The sequence below is a fragment of the Hyperoodon ampullatus genome, assembly GCF_949752795.1.
Source record: "Hyperoodon ampullatus genome assembly, chromosome: 5".
Lineage (NCBI taxonomy): Eukaryota > Metazoa > Chordata > Mammalia > Artiodactyla > Ziphiidae > Hyperoodon > Hyperoodon ampullatus.
In genome coordinates this window covers 130,939,321-130,962,399 of record NC_136918.1, presented here as the reverse complement: position 1 = coordinate 130,962,399, position 23,079 = coordinate 130,939,321, and the positions used below count along the sequence as shown (strand labels likewise).

The 23,079-nt window shown below is 38.6% G+C and overlaps 1 protein-coding gene across 1 annotated transcript; it reads right to left on the bottom strand.

Annotated features, from left to right (window-relative positions):
- Positions 1 to 1,417: 1,417 nt before the first annotated feature.
- On the bottom strand, positions 1,418 to 20,623 carry BACH1 (BTB domain and CNC homolog 1; the record flags this gene model as incomplete). The annotated part of the gene is made up of 4 exons (XM_079705351.1): positions 20,365 to 20,623; positions 15,697 to 17,034; positions 13,298 to 13,504; positions 1,418 to 1,873 (listed from the first exon to the last, which is right to left on the bottom strand). The coding sequence occupies exons 1-4, from the start codon at positions 20,596 to 20,598 to the stop codon at positions 1,418 to 1,420; spliced, it is 2,235 nt and encodes a 744-aa protein (XP_079561477.1). The 5' UTR covers positions 20,599 to 20,623.
- Positions 20,624 to 23,079: the final 2,456 nt, after the last annotated feature.

Here is a 23,079-nt window from a genome sequence, read left to right as displayed (position 1 = left end):
TCTGTGAATGTGAATATGAAATTTTGTTTTCGTCATTGAGAGGTTCATAGCTTTCGTGTGACTCCCAAACAAGCCTATAACAACAGCAGAATGGCTAAGAACCATGGTAAAATGTTATGGGGTAGGGGCTCAGATGATCAAAACACTATTGTAAAACAGGATTGAATAAACACAAAGACTGATTTTAAAATGCCCAAGTCCAAAATGATTTGTGTGCCCTTATATACTAGATTTGGGGAAGAGAACAAGATTAAATCTGGCTTCCAAATTCAAACCCACAATGGAACAAGATCAAGTTTCATCCTATTTCACAAACCTGCATGGTTGCTGTAGATACATTTTTTTCTATCATAATGCTTTATACAAAGAAACCATAGGACTTCAAAAAATAGGATGGAAAATGAACTGCCACTCCTGATCAATGTAGGCAATCTTCTTACCCCACGATATCTGGTTTCCTTGCATGGATGACTTATGGTGGGAAGGCCGACAGCCTTGTATCTGGGGAGCTCTCCACGATTCTAGGGAGGCTAAGACAATGCTACCAACACATGAGCTCATGCCACTGTATCCTGAGTCTTATTTCTTCTTCCAAAGTGACAAGAATGTCAGGAAACAGAAAGATCATGATGGACTCAGATGTGGAAGAGACTGAAAAGAGAAAACAGGGAAATGACACTTATCTACTGCTGACGCAGCCAGAACTCCTTGAGAGCCGACACTGAGGAGGAGCACAAGCCTCTGCCTTAACCCACCGATTGCCCGTTTCCTAACCATTCCCAGCGTAGCTCAGGACTCACAGTGCAGGCCAACCAATCTCCGGTTTTAACAGGAGCTGAAGAGCAAAGTGCCGGGATTCAGGCAAGACGATTACGTCATGTGTTCACGCCGCAGTTCTACACCAATGTTTCCAAGGAGCTGACACCCTACTTCTCAGTAGCACTGAACCCTATCAGCTTCACTTGGGGAGAAATTTTCTTTTAAACCAGTATGTTGTAAGAAGGTCAGATTATTAAACTTTGGCAGGCTACTTCTTGATAGTAAGAACTATCTGCCGACGTTTCAAGGTGTTTAAATGTTGTTTGATACGCTACAGTTTTCATTTTCTTATTTATTTTTAATACTGGGAAGAGTCATTACTAATAGTTATTACTCTTTAAAACATGTGAGTTCTCAAAGCCTTACTACATTTCCACATATGATTTTTCGGTATCCAGGAGGCACGTCATTTCTGCATCTCCTGTGGAAATCAAGGAAAAGTCAAGGGTTGACTTCAGAGGAATTCCCTTAACAGCAAACTACAAGGGGAGAAAAACGATATTGTTAAGAGACAGATGGCTACGGCTATGCCAGGCTTCCAAGACAATGTCCAAACTTCAGTAGAAAATGAGACGGTCTGAAGGAAGTGGAAGCAAGTTTACTCATCAGTAGTACATTTGTCGGTCATCTGCTGACAGAAATCCGAGATGCCACCACTCTGGCGACACTGCTCCCCGGGCCCAGCCTGCTCCGAGGGGGCGCTGGCAGCTGCCCGGGACTCCGGGCCCCAGGCACCACCCGCCTCACCACCCTTGGCGCTGGGATAGCGAGGGCTCTGCTCCCCAGCAGGCGGCCCAGCTGCAGGCCCTTCAGGCAAACTCAAAATCGATGGTAACGTGAGCTCACCATCGGGAGTACTCTTTCCTTTGTCAGAAATTAAAAAGGAAAGTGGGCAATCGGAGGCCGAGTACTTGGCGAGTATCTGTATTTGTTCTTGACTTAGAGCTGCTTCTTTACAGACTTGCTGGCAAAGTCCAGTTAGGTTCTGCTTTGTCTCGCCCAGAGTGGACAAAATGTGATCCCTTTCCTTCAACAAGCTCTCCTTTTCGTTTTGCTGTGAGGGTGAGAAAGAGAATACAGTGAATTGTGTTTATGAGCTCAATCAACATTCCTAAGGTGAGCAAACATTGATATCCACAGTGTCTTCTCATTATATAAGATCATGGGGAATTTTTCCTGTCAATTCAATTCAAAAATATATTTAATATCTCAGGTCCATAAGCCCCCATCCAAAACTCTTAGGCCTACATGTATCTTGGGATTCAGAATTTTTCAGATTTTAGAAAGAAAATACAGATGCACACACAATTCCTCTAGCAGGGTCTGAGGTAGCACCCCACTATCAAATGTCTTCACATTTCTAAATAAAACACATGAAAGTATCCATGCACAAAGTAGGTTAAATATAGACTCTACATACCCTGTCAGCTTGTGTCAGTTTTTTGGCCAAGATAGTTTGTGACAAACTTACATGATTTTCAGAGCTTTTTGGATTTGTGGATTGCAAGTAAATGACTGTGAACTTTTTGGATGGAATGCAACCAAAAAAAGTACAAGCACAGTGATCATAACTCCTGCGAGATTCTAATAATGACAGACATTAGTTGGACATTTACTTTGTGCCAGATATTGTGCTGAATGTTTTGAAATACGTAACCTCAGCTACGTAATCCTCACAATGACTCTGTTGATTCCAGTAATATCAAACCCATTTTATAGATGGGATTCAGAGTTTAATACACCCAGAGTCAGAAAGCTAGTGGGTGAGTTACTGAAGTGTGAAGAAAGGAGAAGGGGAGGGGACTTGTGTTTGTTAATTATTATTACTACTGGTGTTGTTATTATTTTCATTTAAATGTTTATCCCTACAGGAAAGTCAACCATGGAATTTTGTTCAAGTTTTCCTGGTTCCAGTCTTTCTGTCCACCATCACTAGTTGCTGCTGACGGTGTGTCTTTTTTCTATCATTGCCCCACCTCATCCTTCCTACTCTACCACTGCATTGCTCCTAATCTAGTATGAGCTAGAAAACCAAATAATCAAGCTGTTTATAAGGTAAGAGTAAATAAATATTGATAGAGGGTCAAAGATTTCTCTTGTGAAATTTATGACAACTCTCTTGGCCTTCTGCTCACTGGCAGCTTCAAGAGAGCTGAGCTGTTAAATGTTGCCAGTTAACATTTAGACAGGTTATTTCATAGTAATCATCGACAATGGTCAACCTTTAAATAGATGCCTTTCTGGGACAAAAATAGCTAAAAGGTTAAAAAGAAATCTGCTTTGCACAAAAGTACTGTTGTGGTTTTATGTAAAAGTTTTTCTACAAAACTGTGTGTGACTCCAACTATTGGTAGTTAGTTTTTAAATATTTCAAGGCCATCTAATAATTTGAGAAAATCTGCAATGAATACAAAACACTAAATTTTTATATTGCAAGGTATTCTCCAATTTGTTGTGGTTTGAAAACATAGGTATATGCCAAGAAAAAAATATATTTATAAAATAAATAAAAGCAAGATCAATGTTCAGGAAGTACATTTTTTCTTACAGTAGGTTTGTCAGTTGTAGCCTTCTGATAAAAATGAGTCTGCTGGTGCCTACAGGGAGAGAACAGTGCCTACCACATGGCCAGAGAAAGAACACATTTAAAGCAATCAGCACCCCCTTCTCCTTATGGCCCTTCAGAAGCCAATCCAAATGAGTATGGAAACAAAACTTTCAGAAGAAAATGAGAAACCTTTTTCCTTAGTCATAACAATATCAGCCACTGACTCCTCTATCAAAGTTAAGATAAATCTCTGTTCTAAACAGCAACAGACAAAATTTCAACTGTTGGCTGTTTTTTTAAATTAAATATGGTTAAGGAAAATAATGAATATTTGACCTTCCTCCCAGAAATTAGAACTACTACTTGACCTACAGATACTATGAAGATGACAAATATTTTATAACTTCCATATCTTTTGATAAATATCAATACAACCTTAAATATTCTCACTATTACCTCACTAAATAAAGGCTGACAGGACTATAAGTACGTCCCATACAAGATGGCTTGCTTCTTTACAACAATTAAAACCAATAGGTACAACCCAGAAACTCTACCATGATTATTTCTAGAAATTAAATGTTCCCTTTCTGTTCCTCCATACTTTGAGCTAACTCCTACATGGATAAGTTTCCAGGCAATTAGCTGATTTTTCCATTTCACTCTCATTTTAAAACACAAATTTACTTCAATAGCACTCAGTTTAACTAAAGCAATTCAACTTAAGAACCTCATGATATCATTATTAAAGATACCTCCCAAACATACTACCAGTGTCCTACTACCTATTTCTTCAATATACTTTAATTTTCTTATAATGCAACTCTATAAATCATAAGTGTGAAGTGCTATGGCTTTAATCACAGATCTATTTTTTTTAAAATGAATCCTGGTAGTATTCTGCATTTTATGGGAAGAAAACAAATTTACATCCAAATCCACATTTTCAACAGCTAGTGTACAATATTCATTCAATATAAGAAGTAAAAAAAAAAAATCAAAATATAACTCACCCAGTAAAGATAAGGAGTGGAAGAATTTGGCACCAAAAGAGCCAGGTGACAGTGACAATTTACTTTAAATGGTACTCACTGCTAGAAAATGGTGACTAATAGTCCCTTATGATGCAAAACCTCTGAATAGACAGTTCATAGAAATATAAAAATGAGCCTTAAAAATATGAATACAAGTGCTCAGTTTCACTCATGAGAGAAAAATAAAAGCTACCATGAGATATCAATTCTCACAATCAGATTGGGAAAAAAACAAAAGCTGACAATAAACTCTCCGCTGAGGCTGTGGGCAGACAGACACACATATTACTGCTGGTGGGAAAGCAAAATGCCATAACCGCTACTGAAGGGAATTCAATAATATCTAACAAAATTGCATATGTATTTACCCTTGATCCAACAATCCTACTTCTAGGAATCTATCCTGAAGACACATCTTCTCAAACATTAGAGAAAACAATGTTCAAAGTTCTTAACTATGGCATCCCAAATGTCCACTAATAAGAAACTGGTTTGGATTAACTGTGTGTGCTAGACAGCCACAACTGAGTACTATGGAGCTTTAAAGCAGAATGACAACCACTGTGAACTAAGAAAAATATTTCCTGGAAATCACTTCTTGAGCAAAAACAGTAGAATACAGAATGGTATATATAGAATACTTCTCTGTAGCAGAAAGGGTAATAAAAAATACATACAAAACATGAACCCGTTTTTAGAAAAGAAACACAAGGGAAAAAATCTAGAGATTAATGGTAATAGTTGCCTACAGGAAATAGCTATGAATAGGGTATAGGGAGAAAATGGGATCAAGACTTTGGAGTAGTTTTTTAAAACATAGTTTTAACTTTTAAACCATACAGATGTTTTACATATTCAAAAATTAAACTTAAAAAATGTGAAGAGTAAATCCTAGAAACAGAGATAGAAACAAATTAAGTTAATTGTATATCAAATTGCTAACATAAAGAACTACTTAGAATAATTTCAAATTTTAAACTTCAGTAATATGGTATATATTTAAGGGCAAAGAAAAAGCAAAGAAATTTTAAATTTTACTCAATCTTTTTATTATTGATAGTAATATTGACATAATTTTATGACATATTTTATATGTATGTATTTATCAAATAGTCAATATATTAATATAATTGGAAGCCAAGATTTTCCCTATAATGAAAAGAGATAAAATATAAATACAGAGGGCTTCCCTGGTGGCGCAGTGGTTGAGAGTCTGCCTGCCGATGCAGGGGACACGGGTTCGTGCCCCGGTCCGGGAAGATCCCACATGCCGTGGAGTGGCTGAGCCCGTGAGCCATGGCCGCTGAGCCTGCGTGTCCGGAGCCTGTGCTGCGCAGTGGGAAAGGCCACAACAGTGAGAGGCCCGCATACCGCAAAAAAAAGATTTTTTTTAAAAAATAAATAAATACAGGGACTGCCCTGGTGGTGCAGTGGTTAAGAATCTGCCTGCCAATGCAGGGGACATGGGTTCGAGCCCTGGTCCGTGAAGATCCCACATGGCACGGAGCAACTAAGCCCATGTGCCACAACTACTGAGCCAGCGCTCTAGAGCCCGCGAGCCACAACTACTGAGCCCGCGTGCCACAACTACCGAAGCCCGCATGCCTAGAGCCCGTGCTCCACAACAAGAGAAGTCACTGAAATGAGAAGCCTGCGCACTGCAACTAGAGAAAGACCGCGTGCAGCAATGAAGACCCAATGCAGCCAAAAATAAATAAATAAATAGGGCTTCCCTGGTGGCGCAGTGGTTGAGAATATGCCTGCTAATGCAGGGGACACGGGTCCGAGCCCTGGTCTGGGAGGATCCCACATGCCGCGGAGCAACTAGGCCTGTGAGCCACAACTACTGAGCCTGCACGTCTGGAGCCTGTGCTTCGCAACGAGAGGCCGCGAGAGCGAGAGGCCCACGCACTGCAATGAAGAGTGGCCCCCGCTTGCCACAACTAGAGAAAGCCCTCGCACAGAAACGAAGACCCAATACAGCAAAAATAAATATAAATAAATTTAAAAATAAATAAATAAATTTATTTTTTTTAAAAAATATATATAATCGAAGCAAAAAGACAAAAGTTCTAAACTACTAAATTTTGACTAGAAATATCTGCATGAACTCATAATTTCTAACATCTTTTTATTTATTGAAGGATAATATACATCCTGAATGCACTCATGATTTTACATTCTCTCTCACACACACACACACACACACACACACACTTCCCAGAAGAAGCAACACTCCAGCAGCAAGCATGCTTTCTACAGTCTAATACCTGCTATAAGAAACCAGGGATTTTTAGAGAAAGGGGTGATTCCCAAATCTTTGAACAAGAGAGGTACAAGGTGAGCCTATGACATGCTGTTCTAAATGGCACAGAAGCACTAATGGGGTCATGTCAAAAGCACACAGCACCTGGCAGAGGAGGCTGGCTCTCCCCAGGCAAGTCTGAAAAAATGTCAACATCAAGAAGACCGATGACTACTATGGGTTCTAAGAAATTAAATTAGAAAAAAATTAATCCATGAGTCCACAGTGATACTAAAGAGCTGTGGTAGGAGGGAGGGAAACAGGAGGGAAGGTAAGTTCTTTTTATAGAGGAATACCAATAAATGTAAGTGCAATTACAGAATTAGAAAAATCATAATTTTGCAACACCCATTGTAAAGGCCATCAAAGTATGCTTAAAACCAAAGGGCATAGGAGTGTTGGGGAACTGGATATTTGTAAAGTGCCTAATAAACACTCCACAGATTACTAAACAATTACAAAGGCAAAAAAAAAAAATTGGAAATGATCTGGCAATTCCCATGCACTCAGGTGGGACACCCTGACATTGTGCCTCCCCAGCTGACACAGTATGAAGGACACAAGGACGAACGTTTAATCTCAACCTAAGAACTCACACTTTCACAGTTTACGTGAAATACAAGGAGTGAAGGAAGGTGTTAAATAAAACCAAGGGGAAACAATCAGACAAACTTTAAGAGTAGACATTTTATGAGAACACTGGCCTAGACTCTTCAAAAAGTTACTGTCATTAAAAAAATAAAGGAGGGGGCGAGAAGGAGTTATTTGTTCTAGATGAAGAGACTAAAAAGACAGAACCAAACGCATCATGTGAGGATAGGATCCTAGTTTGAAAAGGAAAAAATAGCATATAGATGAAATATGTTTTGGGAACAATTAGGGTAATCTGAATAGGAACTATATATATTGTTTAAGATTTATTAATTTTCTCAGGTGTGACAAAGATATTGGTAAATATATGTGATAAAGATATATAAAAAATGTCTATTTCTAGAAGATTCATGTTTAAGCATTTACGGGTGAAATGTCATAATGTGGTAGGTTTCAAATGATTCAGAAAATAAAAGTAGAGCAATAGAGACAGAAAGACACTGAGACCAAGATCACCCAACTGCAGTTAGAAAGAGTCCAAAACTGACTAAGAGGGACAGAGAGAGAGATAAAGACCCATAGACCAACCAAGCAGAGCAGGGGGACACACACCTGGCCAGAGAGACAGAGACTAAGACCCACAGAAACAAGGAGACAGCAAAGGCGGCAAAATGTCAATAACTGTTGAATCTACCCAGGGAGTATACGGTTGCTTATTGTACCATTCATTTAACTTTTCTGAAAGCTTGAAAGTTTTAGAATGGGGAGGAGGAAAATGAATCTCAAGAAAAAAATGAAAACACATAAACCTGGCTCCCTAGGACACCACAAGCATTTTACTGACAAGGACTATGTCTCATTGATCTTTGATTTCCTGGTACCCAGTACATTTAATATGGAGTGACCAGCAGATGCTTATAGGTAAGACAACTACTAATATTTCTTGAGCCCTGAACACATGCTGGGCAGTACAAAGAGCTTTCCATCCTTGAAGGTATCAGATCCTCGCATCACACCTGAGGGAGGTACTATTCTTATCTACATGTTATCAATGAGGGAACTGGGTATTGGAGGTGAAATTATTTCTCCAGGCCACAAAGCTACCAGTGGCCAGGCAGAGTTTCCAGCTGTTTGACTCCAAAGCCTCCAACTGACTTTTGTGTGCTAGTGCAGTAGGTTCTCAAAATTTAACGTGCATAATAAAGATTTACCCAGGAAACTTTTATAAAATGCATGTTCCTGGGCCCCTCCCACAGGTCTGGGATGGGGCTAAGGCAGGTGCATTTTGAGGGGGCACCCCCGGGTAACTCTGATGCCAATGGTAAAACCACATTTCAAGACAGGCTGCTAAAGGGCCTTACAGAGTGGCAGAGGGCTGGTTCCAGAAACCCATGGGAGGGTTTGGAGACGACAGTGCACACGTGACTAGAGCAGCCAGTAAAATGTGACTACAAAAGTTTTTTTTTTTTTTTTGCGGTATGCAGGCTTCTCACTGTTGTAGCCTCTCCCGTTGCAGAGCACAGGTTCCAGACGCGCAGGCTCAGGGGCCATGGCTCACGGGCCCAGCCACTCCGCGGCATGTGGGATCCTCCCGGACCGGGGCACGAACCCATGTCCCCTGCGTCGGCAGGCGGACTCTCAACCACTGCGCCACCAGGGAAGCCCGAAAAGGTTTATTTTTAATAAAATACAATCTTCACAACAAAATTCAAAACACTAAAGACAGATGAGGTCATTTTACTCCTACACCGTCATAATGGACAAGGGAAATGAAACAAAATGGTGTGTGAACACCTCAACCCTGAGTTCCAGAGCTTTGTGAATATTGTGATTTCTGATCACTTATAAGTTGATATCAATCAACATTTAATATCTTCTAAGAGAAATTACATTTTGATAATTTAATTTTTTTTCTTTAAAAAGCAAGTTTCATTTCAAGGTTACCTTTGTTTCAGACCAAAATGGTATCAGAGACACATTTTCTAACTTCTGAATTAATCTTACAGAAAAGCATAAACATGGACCTTGTAAAGAATCCTATAGAGACAAGAGCCTTGTAAGTCAAACACATAACAGAAGTTGAATGATTTCTGAACTTTGTTCAAGATCTTATATTTATTGGTAAAAAGAAAAGTTATGTTTTTGGTTTATAGATTATGCATATTAAATTCTTAGAGTCAAAGCAATACTGAATTAATGCCTAACCTCTAACATGTTATCAAATTTAAAATACACATTAAAAGTCAATGTCATCGATTTATCAACCAAATAAATACACACCTTTCCTTTTCTTCAAAGGTTTTGTTTTTGACTCTGACAGAACTTCTTGTTGAGAAATACAACTCATTAATTTATTGAATTCGAACTAACGTCTCCCTTTGGCTTTCCCAGCACATAAAGACTATAAAAGCACCCTTTACACATGACAACTATCTTACTGACCCACCCTAAAGACATTTTCGAATCCCTATCCTTACTGTAATCAAGTACTTTTTTTCATGTGCTGATCCATCCACAGTCTATTAGGCTATTACTTTTAGGACCAACTACAAAAAGTTCACAGTCAATAGCCAAAGACCAAAGCTTACAAAAATAGGGGACCCTTCACTTGAATATTAATACCAAATGGGCATACTGTGAATTTATTAATATTTAATTCAATCAATCATTGGCTATATTAAAATGGATGTTTCATTATGAAACATGTAATTTCCCTTAAATAGGTCTGCTAATTCCACCCAGACCTTGAAGACTGGGAAACACTGCTTGTCTACTGCTTCCAAAAAGTGACATCCCGATTAAAATAAAAAAAAAAAATCTGTCCCACTCTACCACATTCTTAACTCTCCATACTACTAATCAGGAATGTGTGATGGAAGCGTGGGGGTAACCTCTCTCTCTACAAAAGACAACAAGGTCCATAGTATCACCAAAAAACCAGGGTCTAAGTTTTAAGTAAACTTCTTAATGTAATAAGTATCTTAAGCATCAAACTCTTTTACTTCTGGAAAAGGGCCAGCCAGCTTGTAATTCTAATTAGCTAATAAGTAGCATATGTTCTGCTTATTTTCATCTGAGACAAACATCTGCGGCAGGACAGAAATTTATAACATGTCTCTTATAATTTGCAACTGGAGTTTGCCTGTATAAATCACTAGAACCGAGAGCTGTATGAAGGACGGAGCAGAATTCAAGGAAGCTGAAACACAAATTAAATCATTCTGATTAAAAAAAAAAAATTTACTGTGTCTCCCCTGGAGATATTCTAGAAGAGGAAAGAGACCGAGTTCAGCCTGGCGCACATCTGGGTAATGAGACCCCTGTCGGGCTGTCTGCTCTACCTGCCCAGATGTGAGCTCCTGGCAGCCACGTTTTCTGTTTCTGCTGTTTGTCCCTGCTCTCTAGTCACAGAAGAGGACACCCGAACCCGAAACAAGCCAACAGGCTAACTCCTTGGGAATTTAGAACTGACTAGAACTGTAGGCTCTGCCTGGACTGGTCTCTGGAGGAGAGGGAAACTATTCCTGAGCTGTGCTGTAGCCACTCTTCCCATACACACTTGGTGGCACACACAGCCAGAGAAGGTTCTCTGGGTTCCTGGCAGTTTTCTACTATCTTGTTCTACACTATTTAGGAGGCCTGGCTCCATTCTTTGGCTTCTAATTGAGACACATATAAATTCTTACAACAAATTCAGTAATTCATGTTTCAGATGGTTTCTGTTTCTTGCAACCAAAGAGTCCAAATTAATACAATAGGTAAATAGGGTACTGACCACTCTGGTTTCTTATTTCACAAGGGCTGCAGGAAAATCAAATATTCCCTTTTCTTGGAAATTATCCAAGAGTTATTCCACTGACCATATGAAAGGAACCTTTCCATAATGAGAGAGGCACTATAAGGGTGAGGTCGAAACCCAGAATTTACAGTTTAGGCAGAGACATTAGGAAAGGAGCAATTAAGGGAGAGAAAACTGAAAATTGATAAATAATAGTATAGCAATAAGAAGAAGAAGAAAAAGGTAATATTTATTGAGTGCTTACTATGTCCAGGCACTCTTCCAAGTGCTTAGATGTATTAATTCATTTAATCTTCAAAAATACCCACTCTATAAAGTAAGAATTAGTATTATCCCATCGTAAAGAGGAGAAACCTGAGGGACAGAGAAACTGAACGGCCTGACCAGAGTTACAAAGTGCCACAGACAGGCACAGAATTCCACACTTTTAACCACTGTTATCTCCCACTGCTCTCTGTTGAAGCAAAGGCAGAGGGAGTAGGAAGTCCAAAGAAAGTCGCAAGACCTCTTCATCCTAGATATCTGAAATTCAGTAAAAACATCAACTGTCCAGCAATCCAACGTCTGACTGCAATCAAAAAATATAAATAAGACCTATGAGTCATGAAATAGACTAGTTCTAAAGGGTAATAGTTACTCTCCAACATATTTGCATAGTACATGTCTAAAATAAAGTTACTGATGAAACAAACTCAATCGATACAAAGGGGTTTTTTGTTTTGTTTTCATTTTTGTTTGTTTTTAGGAGGAAGAAAACCATATAAATTCTACTGGCAGCTAAAAATCATCACTAGCTGAGGGGGAAGACAAAACTAAAAGAAGCAGGTAGAGTAGTACTAGTGCAAGTTTATTCAATGTTGATTTCAAATAGCACTATACAACCCAACAGTCTAGAAAGCATCTCTGTATTACAGTACAGAATAAAAACTAAAGCTAAAATGCTGTACTCTGTCTAAAGGCAGGTAAGTGTTTAATCCAAAGTTGGACACTAGTGCTTACAGGTATGGACGGATACACACCCTAAGAGCACTGGGTAAATGTTACTGAATTTGTCACTTTTCTTCTTTGGTCTTAACAACTCTAATCATTCAGCAATATCATATAGGTTTTTTAATATCTCTCATGCCTCTATGTGTAAAACATATGGTTTCCTTTTCATCTCCTTATACAGTTTGCTTCATCTTTTTATATAGTTAAACATCTTCATCTTTTTGCCTAAAGTATATCACAATTCTATATAAATAACAAATTTTTATTTTTCCACTTTTCTGAAGGCATATAAAGGCAGTGTCTTTTTTCTAAATTGTTGCTGTTTACTTACTATTCATAGCTAGGAACATTCATGTTTAAAGATTTGCTACAATCACAATTTTAAACTTTTACCAATAATTAACAAAGACCCAAAACCGAACATTCAATGAATGTTTTTACTACTTCTAGGCACTTTTTCCCTGATGTCTCTAACCTTATTTTTAGCTTTAGCTGGCCTGCACTATTAGTTATCTTTTTTCATACAATGTTTCCTTCTATCAACCACTAGAGTACAGAAAAACAGGGGTGGAAATTAATCTACTTTTTGGGTTAATTTGTGTTTTGATGCTGGAAGAGAAAATAAGATTCAATAAAGTAAGCATTCTTCTCACTTAGGATCTCATTAGGTCTTAAAATTTTCTATTTATACCAGCATGTGAATTCTCTCCCTTAGATGAAAGATCCAAGTTGGCTGGTTTGTTTTGGTATCAACCAAAACAAGTTACTAGTTATTAAAACTAACAACTGGAACATCAGTTTTTATAGACACCAAACACAGCACAAAGAGATTAAAGTGCTTTATTAATATCTTTAACCCTTACTCAACCACCAAGAATTAGGTAGATGGTAAAATTTATCCTTAATCTATAAATCATTTTTTTAAAAGCACACAGAAATAGTCCTCAACTTACATATGGTTGTATATCATGCTAAATATGTAGAACACTTACTCAAGTAAAATAGTCTATGAAAACCCTCATTGTTTTTTATTTCCTAAGCGTTCTGAAAATGTCATATAATTTTCTTAAAATGATAATTGGTAAATTTTAAAATTAATGTATAATTGAGCATTATATCTGACTTAGGAATTGAAATAGCTATTTCCTGTCTGAAAAAAAAAGAAAGAATGAATTGTTGGAATTAGAATAAGAAGAAACTTGCATACTTACCAGCTTCTCAATTTCTGACTCAAGATTCTGTATACAATCAAGTTTTCTCTTGCGACAGCGCTGTGCAGCAATTCTGTTTTTACTTCTTCTCCGAATATCATGGATGCAATCCAGTTGTTCTGGAGTCAACTTGTGCATTTTCAACAAGGATTGAAAATCATTTCGAGAGAGCGAAATTATTCGTTGTGCATTAAATGGTAGTTTTACCTAGAAGGTGAAATAAACGTTAGTAGTTGCTGTATTTTGTAGTTTCTACTTAAATCTAGGAAGAGAAAGAGGTGCACCTATGTTTTCCAGGGAACTTCATTTAGACGTTAAAAAAAAAAAACAACCGGGCCTCCCTGGTGGCGCAGTGGTTGAGAGTCCGCCTGCCGATGCAGGGGATACGGGTTCGTGCCCCGGTCTGGGAGGATCCCATATGCCGCGGAGCGGCTGGGCCCGTGAGCCATGGCTGCTGAGCCTGCGCATCCGGAGCCTGTGCTCCGCAACGGGAGAGGCCACAACAGTGAGAGGCCCGCGTACCACAAAAAAAAAAAAAAAAAAAAAAAAAAAAAAAAAAAACCCTATTTCCAATTTCTATACAATCCTTTATAATAAAGACTGATAATTTAATTGATATTCCGATTCTATTTTAGAGAGGGTTCAGAAGACAAATTGAGAAGCAGATTTTTTTCAGCAAATCAAACATTATCAACACAAATATTAATGTATTTAAGATGAAAAAACAGAATTTAAATTATTTTACTAGGGGGCATGTTAATACCCATAGATATCTTTAAGGCTCTTTTTAAAGTATTTTTAATGTATTTTTACCCAAACCCCCCAAAAAATCTATTTTATTCTTTGATTTATATTACTGTGTAGCACTGATTTAATACTGGTATATTAACACTAGTAATTTCTAAAGCATTTCAGAAAATTTATTTTTCTGTCAGGAAAATGGCAGTTTCACATAACTCATTTCACTTGCCAATGTAGGAATGGTTAGAAAAACCCTATGAATATTTTAAAGTCATTTCCAACATACTTAAATTTGAAAAAAATAAGAAGATAATTTAAAAACATAACAAAACTGTGGGACAATTTAATTGTATTAATTATCAAAAACACAAATGAAACATTGGTCAGCTTCTGTGGTAACTTAGTCTTTCAAGCTGACAGAAATTATTTACATAAAATACTCTAAAATTTCTTAAATGTTTTATTTTTAACATTCTTTTCACAGTTCCAAACACTGGATCTATAAATATCATATAAAAATCTATAGATGTAACTCATGCATACATATTACTTCTTAAATTAAACCACCAATCACCTCCTTCCACAGCCAAGGGAAAAAAAACCCTCTTTCATTGTTTCAAACTATGTCATCCAACAGCTATCAAACCAAAGAACATGATAAAGAACTAACATGCCCTTATTATTACTGGAACTATAGTAATGTTTTACAAAAAAGCATCTATCAAATACAAACATTTGCATTTGATCAAGCTTAGTATGATTAATACCATACCATCTACATGTAATTCATGCTAAATTATTAAGACAGTCTTTAAATTAATAGATGAAGTAACTAAGGGAAAATAAGAAAAAAAAATTCATAGCTCTGAGAAAACAGTGTAAGGAAAACTCTGTGGGGGGAGTGATAAATTGGAAGACTGGGATTGACACATACACACTACTATATAAAAAATAGATAACTAATAAGGACCTATTGTATAGCACAGGGAACTCTACTCAATACTCTGTAATGACCTATATGGGAAAAGAATATAAAAAAGAGTGGATATATGTATATGTATAACTGATTCACTTTGCTATACACCTGAAACTAACACAACATTGTAAATCCACTATACTACAATAAAAATTAATTTAAAAATTATTAACTAGTTATGTACTCAAATAAAAAAGAGGGGTGATCAAAAAAAAAAAAAAAAAGAAAGAAAACTCTGGATCAGAAGCCACATTCTCACAACCAGCCACTGCTAATCATTGCCAAGTGACTAGTCCCAAGTCTAGACATCCATGTGGCAGTGAATAAGACTGAATATATGCTGTATTTAACCAGAAGTTATCACATAATGTTATAGAATCATTTTTCTTTTTCCTCTCGGGACCTGGCATTTGATTTAAACAGTTAAACAGCCAATGTGTGAATCCATAACCTGGTTAACAAAATAAATATACCTACTTGAAATAAATGAACAGAGAAGTCCTTCAAACTTCATCACGCACTCCTGGTATTTATCACATGGTTGTATAATTAACTGTGTATGGGCTTCCTCCTCCCTCTCTGAGCCAGCTCACATCCCCAGTGATGCAACAGGAGCTGACACATTAATCCCAATTAACGGTGGTAAAACAATGACTTAACAACACACTCATTTTCCGCTCACCTCACATTCTTGTTCTCTGGCTGAACAGGGTTCACTGTCTCCTTCCGTATCCGTCTCGGAGTCGTCCCCCAAGCTAATCACACAAGCGTAGGGACAAGGTTCCTGCTGGGGCTCTGAAACATAGTCATCGTTTCCAATTTCCAAGTTGCTAGAACAGCCTTCGGTACTCAGAGTACTTATGAAAGGGCAATTGACAGAACTCAACGTTGTGAAAGTCCTCTGACCCGGTTCTGGGCTCTCACTAATCCTGATACCTAACCAGGGACACTCAGACCGTTTCTGGGAGTAGATCTGTTCTGAGCCATCTTTGGCCACAGCAGGTGATAACTGCACTTGGCAAGGAGAGTCCGTGCTGCAAATGTCACTCCAGAAGCCTTTCGCTAGGTGTTCTGCCACTTCTCGTTCCACGCTACTCAGATCACTCGAGGTGAGGCTACTATCTTCCCTGGGGCCAGAGTCAGATTTCAAATCTTGACTCTCACTGAAAGTTTTCTCTTCTCGAACATCTGAACCTGACAAAGGCTTTTCTGTTAACACTGTCGTGTTTTGCATACCAGCAAAATTCAAGTCACCATACTGGTCATACGTGTGTAAAAGAGACAGAGAATAGAGCCCATGGGGATCTGTAGAAGTGGGGGGAAAAGGAGTCGCTTCTGTTTTTCCTGATGGGCACTGAGAAGCAGGATCCTTCTTCTTGGCTTCTTCATGTTCCATCGCTAATTTTCCTTCTTCACATTTTAAAATCACCTGCAAATCTGCACAGTCCTGGATTCCTCCTAGACACTCATTTTCGGATGTCTCATTTGGCTGAACAGAAGAAGTGTGAATGTCTTTGACACTGGATTCCACAGTACGGACTCTGTCAGTTCCAAACGCTTTCTGGAATTTTCGGTATTTGGGGCATAAAGATGGCAGAGCCAGAGCAGCATCCTTTGCTAAGCACATGGATTCACATGTTTGACTGGCACTGTCTTGTAGAGGAGGAGATACTTTTGCACTGCCTTGATACCTACGGAGTTTACAGTGAGGAGTCTGAACATTTTTATTTTCCAAAAATTCCTCCACCTCATCAATTTCTAAATCCCTCTGGTCCAAAAGTGAAAATCTAAAATCTGGTTTCTGACAGGATGATGAGAAGCATTTTTTTCTTGGGCATTCTTGCTGGTCTGCAGTGGAGTCCAAAAACTTGTATTTGAGAAACTGAAAGCAGGATTCCTCAATATCAGGTACACCTAAAAATTCCACACACTTGTACACTTCATCCACATTGTCCTTACTTAGTATCAGTTTGGCAGTGTAGGCAAACTGAATTAAAGGTTCAAATCCTTTAACTGTCACCTGTTAATATACAAAATAAAAACAAATGCATCACATGAAAGCTGTCTATAAGTACAAGAGAAGTAGAGGGTGGCAAGATGAGTAACCTCTTTGCGATATTTACAAAACGGATATTTTAATTTGGTAAGAAAAAATATTCTTCTAGGAACTATAAAGCTAAGGGAATCTAGAAAAGCATGCTTCTCACATCTTGTTCATTGGGACCACACTTTTCACTTTATAGACTCCACTCTTAAAGACCCATGGAGTATGATTTACTCATATGAGGTAAAGATATAAACATTACCACAATTTTCCACATTAGCTGAAAGAAATCATCTATGGAATAAAGTGGAATAAAGCAACATGGATACAATTTGCAACACATAGTCAAGTGCCAGGTGTCTGTTGCCATCCCAGCCCCATATGGTCACTATATTCCAAACAACTATAAACTACAACTGCTATAAACTACAAAAGTGAAAATTTTAAGGATGGAAAACAATATATCCAAGGCACTTAAAGTAGTCCTGGTCCATGGTGAATGCACAGTAAATGGTAATTATTATCTTTATTTCATGCCAAAAATTTCTAATAAAACTTTTCAAGATTCAGATTTAAAAAATGATCTAAGTGAAGGTCTAAAACTCATGCCCAGTACTGTTTTAGCAAAGATCCATGGACTCTAGGTAATAAAACTTTTCAGCGGAAACTTGCACATTTACACTGAACCTGCCTCTGCAAAGTGAGGGGCAAATGAAACCTTCTGTAGTGCAGGGAAAGCCTCATTCTTGGCTCAAAATACAAAATTAATATTAAAACACTGAATTCCCATAAGAGTGATCAACATATAATTTTTTGTGATCTTCTTAAAATACTGCTAAACTGGGAGTACTTAATTAGCTTTTACATGGCTAAAATAAAAAGTAGCAACACCAAATACTGATGAAGATGTGGAGAAATTGGATCACTCATGTATTGCTGGTGGGAATGTAAAATGGTGCAGCCACTTTGAAAACCAGTTGGGTAGTTTTTTATAAAACTAAACATGCAACCACCCTATGTCCCAGCAACTGCACTCCTGTTCTTTTATGCCAGAAAAATGAAAACTCATGTTTGTACAAGTGCTCACAGCAACTTTATTTGTAACAGCCAAAAACTGGAATCAGCCTGATTTCCTTCAATAGGTGTATAGCTAAATAAAAACTGGTATACCCACCCTATGGAATACAATAAAAAGGAACACACTACTGATGCATACAACTTTGATAAGTCTCAAAGGAACTGTGCTAAGCGGAAAAAGGTCAATCCCAAAAGGTCACATACTATTATGATTCCATTTATATAACATTTCTGAAGTGACAAGACTTTAGAAAAGGACAGATTAGTGGTTGCCAGGGATTAGGAATGGAGCAAGGGGGTCAGGGAGAGCAGACAGAGGGCAGGAAGGAAGTGGGTGTGATTATAAGAGGGCAACACAAGGGATCCTTGGGTGGGTGCTGAAACTGTTCAGACTGTGGTGGTGGATACATGGACCCACTCAGAAAATGAAACTGTATAGAACTTCATACACACACACAATTTAGTACAAATAAAACCAGGGAAGTCTGAATAAGATGGGTGAACTGTATTACTGTCAGAATCCTGACAGTCGTGATATTGTACTATAATGTTGCAAAATGTTACTATCAGAAGAAACTGGACAAAGTGCAACAAGGGATCTCTCTGCATTATGTCTTACTGCTACATGTGAATTTATAATTATCTCAATAAATATTTCAATTAAAAAATTTTTAAATAAGTTAAAATAATCAAAAGAGGCTTTTAAGACAGTGAGTTACACAATGACCTTTTCAAACTGTCAATATGATGAAACACTTCAAATACTTGAAAATTTGATTTACATTAAAATTAGAATGAATGAATGCATATACACACACATGCATGCATATATACCTTTCCTTCCATGCACATGAATCAAATTTTTCTCTACTTGGAAAGTCATATTAAGTAATTTGAAACTACAGACCATAATAAGGATAGCTCCATTATGATACGTGTTGCTACTTTTTAAAAAAACAATGGCTAACCTATAGTTAGCCCTTCCTGTCGTTGTCCTGGTTATCATATTATCTGTTCTGACCTCTGCCACAGAACTGACAACCTTTTGATTCCCCAAACTGTAGCTACAATTTCATGTATGTACGCACGGCCAGCGATAAGGTAAAGTGTAGACATAGTGTCATCACAGAGCAGCCCACACACACCTGTCGTACACAGAGAAGTTCTACATACTTTGTCCAAATTCCTTTTAACAACTTCTAATGTGTGTCCCAATGCCACAAGGCTCAGCATTCTTCTAGCTGTAGTTACTAATGAAATCAAGCAAGCTGTTACAAGAGTCACTGTATACCCAGCACTCCTGCCCAGAGAGAGGTCTCTTGGAGGCAGGACGGTAACAAGGACTTAAATATCTAGGTGCGTGAGCTCCACAACAGGCTGGTGGGCGAAAGGTGTGTAAGAACAAGGCTCTATAAGTATGACACAAAATCACCTTTCTTCTACCAACGCATAGCCACAATCTCAAGAAGAAAGGGAGAGAAAGAACACTTCTGGAGTACCTAACAGCCACATGTAGACAAAATGAGGAGGCTGGAATGCATAATCTTTTAGGTTTCCTCCAAATTCTAAAATCCCTAGCTAACAGCTGCTTGAAAAACTAATAGATCTGACAACTCTGACTCATAGTGAAAACAATAAAACTAAGCATCACGGGGAGGCTGTCACCTGCAACTCACTCCCAACCCATATCCATGAGGGCGGGTCCTCGAGAAATGGATGTTTTAGAGAACCCTAATCCCTGTCAGTTTCCCATCCAGGAAAAGGTCCAAAGGGAGAGAAGAGCACATGGTATGGCCTCTCCCAGCATGGCCTCTCTGAATGTCTGTAATCCACTGGCTGGGTCGTTTCATTAAAAATAACAATGGGTTGGGAATTCCCTGGCAGTCCAGTGGTTAGGGCTCTGTGCTCTGCCGAGGGCCTGGGTTCTTTCCCTGGTAGGGGAACTAACATCCCACAAGCAGCACAGCACAGCCAAACAAACAAACAAATAAATAAAATTAAAGGGGGTCAAGTTATTCAACTGCTCAACAAATATTCACGCACATCCAAAGTTAATCATTTTACGTGTAAAACGCCATCATTTCTATGAAGAAAGTTAAAGCAATGTGCTGTTGCACAAGCCGGGAACTGCTCCTCGGCCTGAGGACAGGGATACTGGGTCTTCTTCTAACTTTATAAACCAGGAGAGATTTAATTAAGTTAAACTGAAATCAGGACGACCTCTCCTACCTCTTCCGGCAGAGTGATGCGCAGCTCGGCGTCGGCCTGGCCCACGAGCCTGGAGTGGAAGTAGGTGCTGCAGGCAGCCAGCACAGCGCGGTGGGCGCGGAAGGGCTGGCCCTCCACCAGCACCGTGACGTCACACAGCACGTCCTTCCGGCGCTGCTCATCCAGGCTGCGCAGCACGTGGCCGCTGTGCACCGACGACTCGTAGGCGAACACCGCGTTCTCACCCAGCGACATTCTGCGTCACAGGTGGTGTCGGGAGGGTCCGAGAGAGCATGCTTCTGACGGTCATTAATCCTGCCAAGACACAGACCAGGTGTCACTCACAGAAAACCTTGGTAAAGAGGTTTGTTAAAGTGACACTAGCAAATAACGATTAAAATACTCATCACTAAAACCCAACTGAAAACAACAGCCTCTCGAGAGCCTGGAAGCATTTATTCACTTTACCTCATTCAAAATTGGTTCTTGATAAGCAGTTTTTCTAACTAATTTTAGGAAAAATGTTCTTAGGGTGAGGGAGGGAAGACCTTTTTGAAGCAAGGATTTCAGGGCTCTTCTGAAAATGAGACATTTTGTACAGAGAAAAGAGCACACAGGGCGGCCAAGAAATTTCTGGGTGGCATCCCAATCCTGTTGCTTTAAGATATTAATGGGCGTGTGTACAGATCACCAGAGGTCACACTTTGGGCTTCAGAACAAGGGACACGTAATACAAAAGGTAAAGTCCCTCCAACATGAAGAAGAAAAGGAATTCCCTTGATTGAACGCCTCAAATCTGTCAGGCCAGATCTTAGTAATGAGTCTTTTTCAAATAACAAGTCTTACTTGACACGACAAAATGTAGGCAACAAATAGGACTACTCCACCGTTAAGAACATGGTTTACCACACACAGAAACTCTTGGTTTTCTCAAAATGCTAAAACGTAAGAGAAAGTTATCAAAAATGTATATTTTTAAAAATACATACTAACATACGGTAGCCTCCAAACTTTTTTTGATCCATACATACTACTGGCAAAAAAAAAAAAAAGGCAGCCCCAATATATGTATGTTTGTCCATATATTTCAGTCATGTACCATTCTTATATATTACATATGTTATAAAACACACAGAGGCTGAACGTAAGAGGTTAAAAGAGAAGCTCCAATATTTTCTTCCGGCCCCCAATGGCCAGCAGTGAGCACCCCGAGGTGTGTGTGCACACCCCACCATGGCATGGCAACCACAGTGGAGGCTGAAAAGCTCCTCACAGGGGTCATCCCTGTGTCGTTCACTTTTGCTCTTCTGACACCTTATTCACGGCCTGAAACGTGAAGGTCCACAAATGTTCAGTGACTGAATAAATGTTACTGTTTTCAGTTGCTATACTCCAAACAAAAATGAAAGGAGAAGTAAGAACTACTAAAGTTCAGACAGACCAGGCCCAAATCATGGGTGAATTCCATCTCAAAGACAGGGTGTCTTAGTAACAAACACATGAAGTGCATCCATGAATTCTAGTTCACTTATGTGTTTATTTTTAATGTGCTCATTACAGATGAAATGTTAAGTTCCTCAAAAATAGTCAACTACAGTAAAATCTCTCACTATGTGGTTAAACTCTACCGAAGGTCAAGGAATCACAATCTATCATTTGCTGATTCAGCACACCACATGAAACCATAGCAACTCCAAAATCATGCCCTAGGACTAACTCGACTTTGGGTTGTGCCCACAGGAGAGGGTAGTAAATTCCCTTTAGCAATGGGTCTTAATATTTCATCTATCAACACAAGGAATTAGTGTTAGGGGTAGTGGGCAGGAACCATCATTCAAAGAAATTATGTATCTTGTGTGTGTGGCAGACCACTGCCCTCCACTTTATCTGAAACTGTATACCCTCCCCAGGCAAGCCAGATTCAACAGCTGACCACATGCCTTGCTATGTCCCTGCACAAGTAAGTCCCCAGCCTCCTTATTCTTTCCTATCCTCTGCCTTGCAAACCCTTAAAACTATACAAATCTTACCCTCCTACTCTGTTGGTGGTAATGTAAATTGGTGAAGCCACTATGGAAAACAGTGGGGAAATTCCTCAGAAAATTAAGAATAGAAGTAACATATAATCCAACCATTCCACTTCTGGGTATTTATCCGAAGAATATGAAAACACTAATTGGAAAACATATACACACCCCCATGTTCAATGCAGCATTATTTACAATAGCCAACATATGGAAACAACATAAATGTCCATGAATGCATAAAGATGTGGTATATATATACAATGGAATACTACTCGGCCATAAAAAATGAAATCTTGCCATTTGCAACAATACAAATGGACCTTGAGGGTATAATGTTAAGTGTAAATAGTCAGATGTAGAAAGATAAATACTGTATGATCCCACTCATATATGGAGTCTAAAAGAAAACAAACAAAAACAAAATTTGTATATACAGAGAATAGACTGCTGGTTACCAGAAGGGAACAGGGTTAGGGGTGAGCAAAATAGATGAAAGTGGTCAGCTGTATGGCTGGTGATGGATGGTAACTAGAGATTTGGCGGTAAGCACTTTGTAATGTACACAGATGTGGAATTATAATGGTAAACACCTGAAGGTTATATAATGTTTATATACCAAGTTTACCTCAATTAAAAAAAACTATATTGAAAGACACTGAGGAACACCTAAATAAATAGAGAGATTGTTCACATAAAACAAAGACCAATT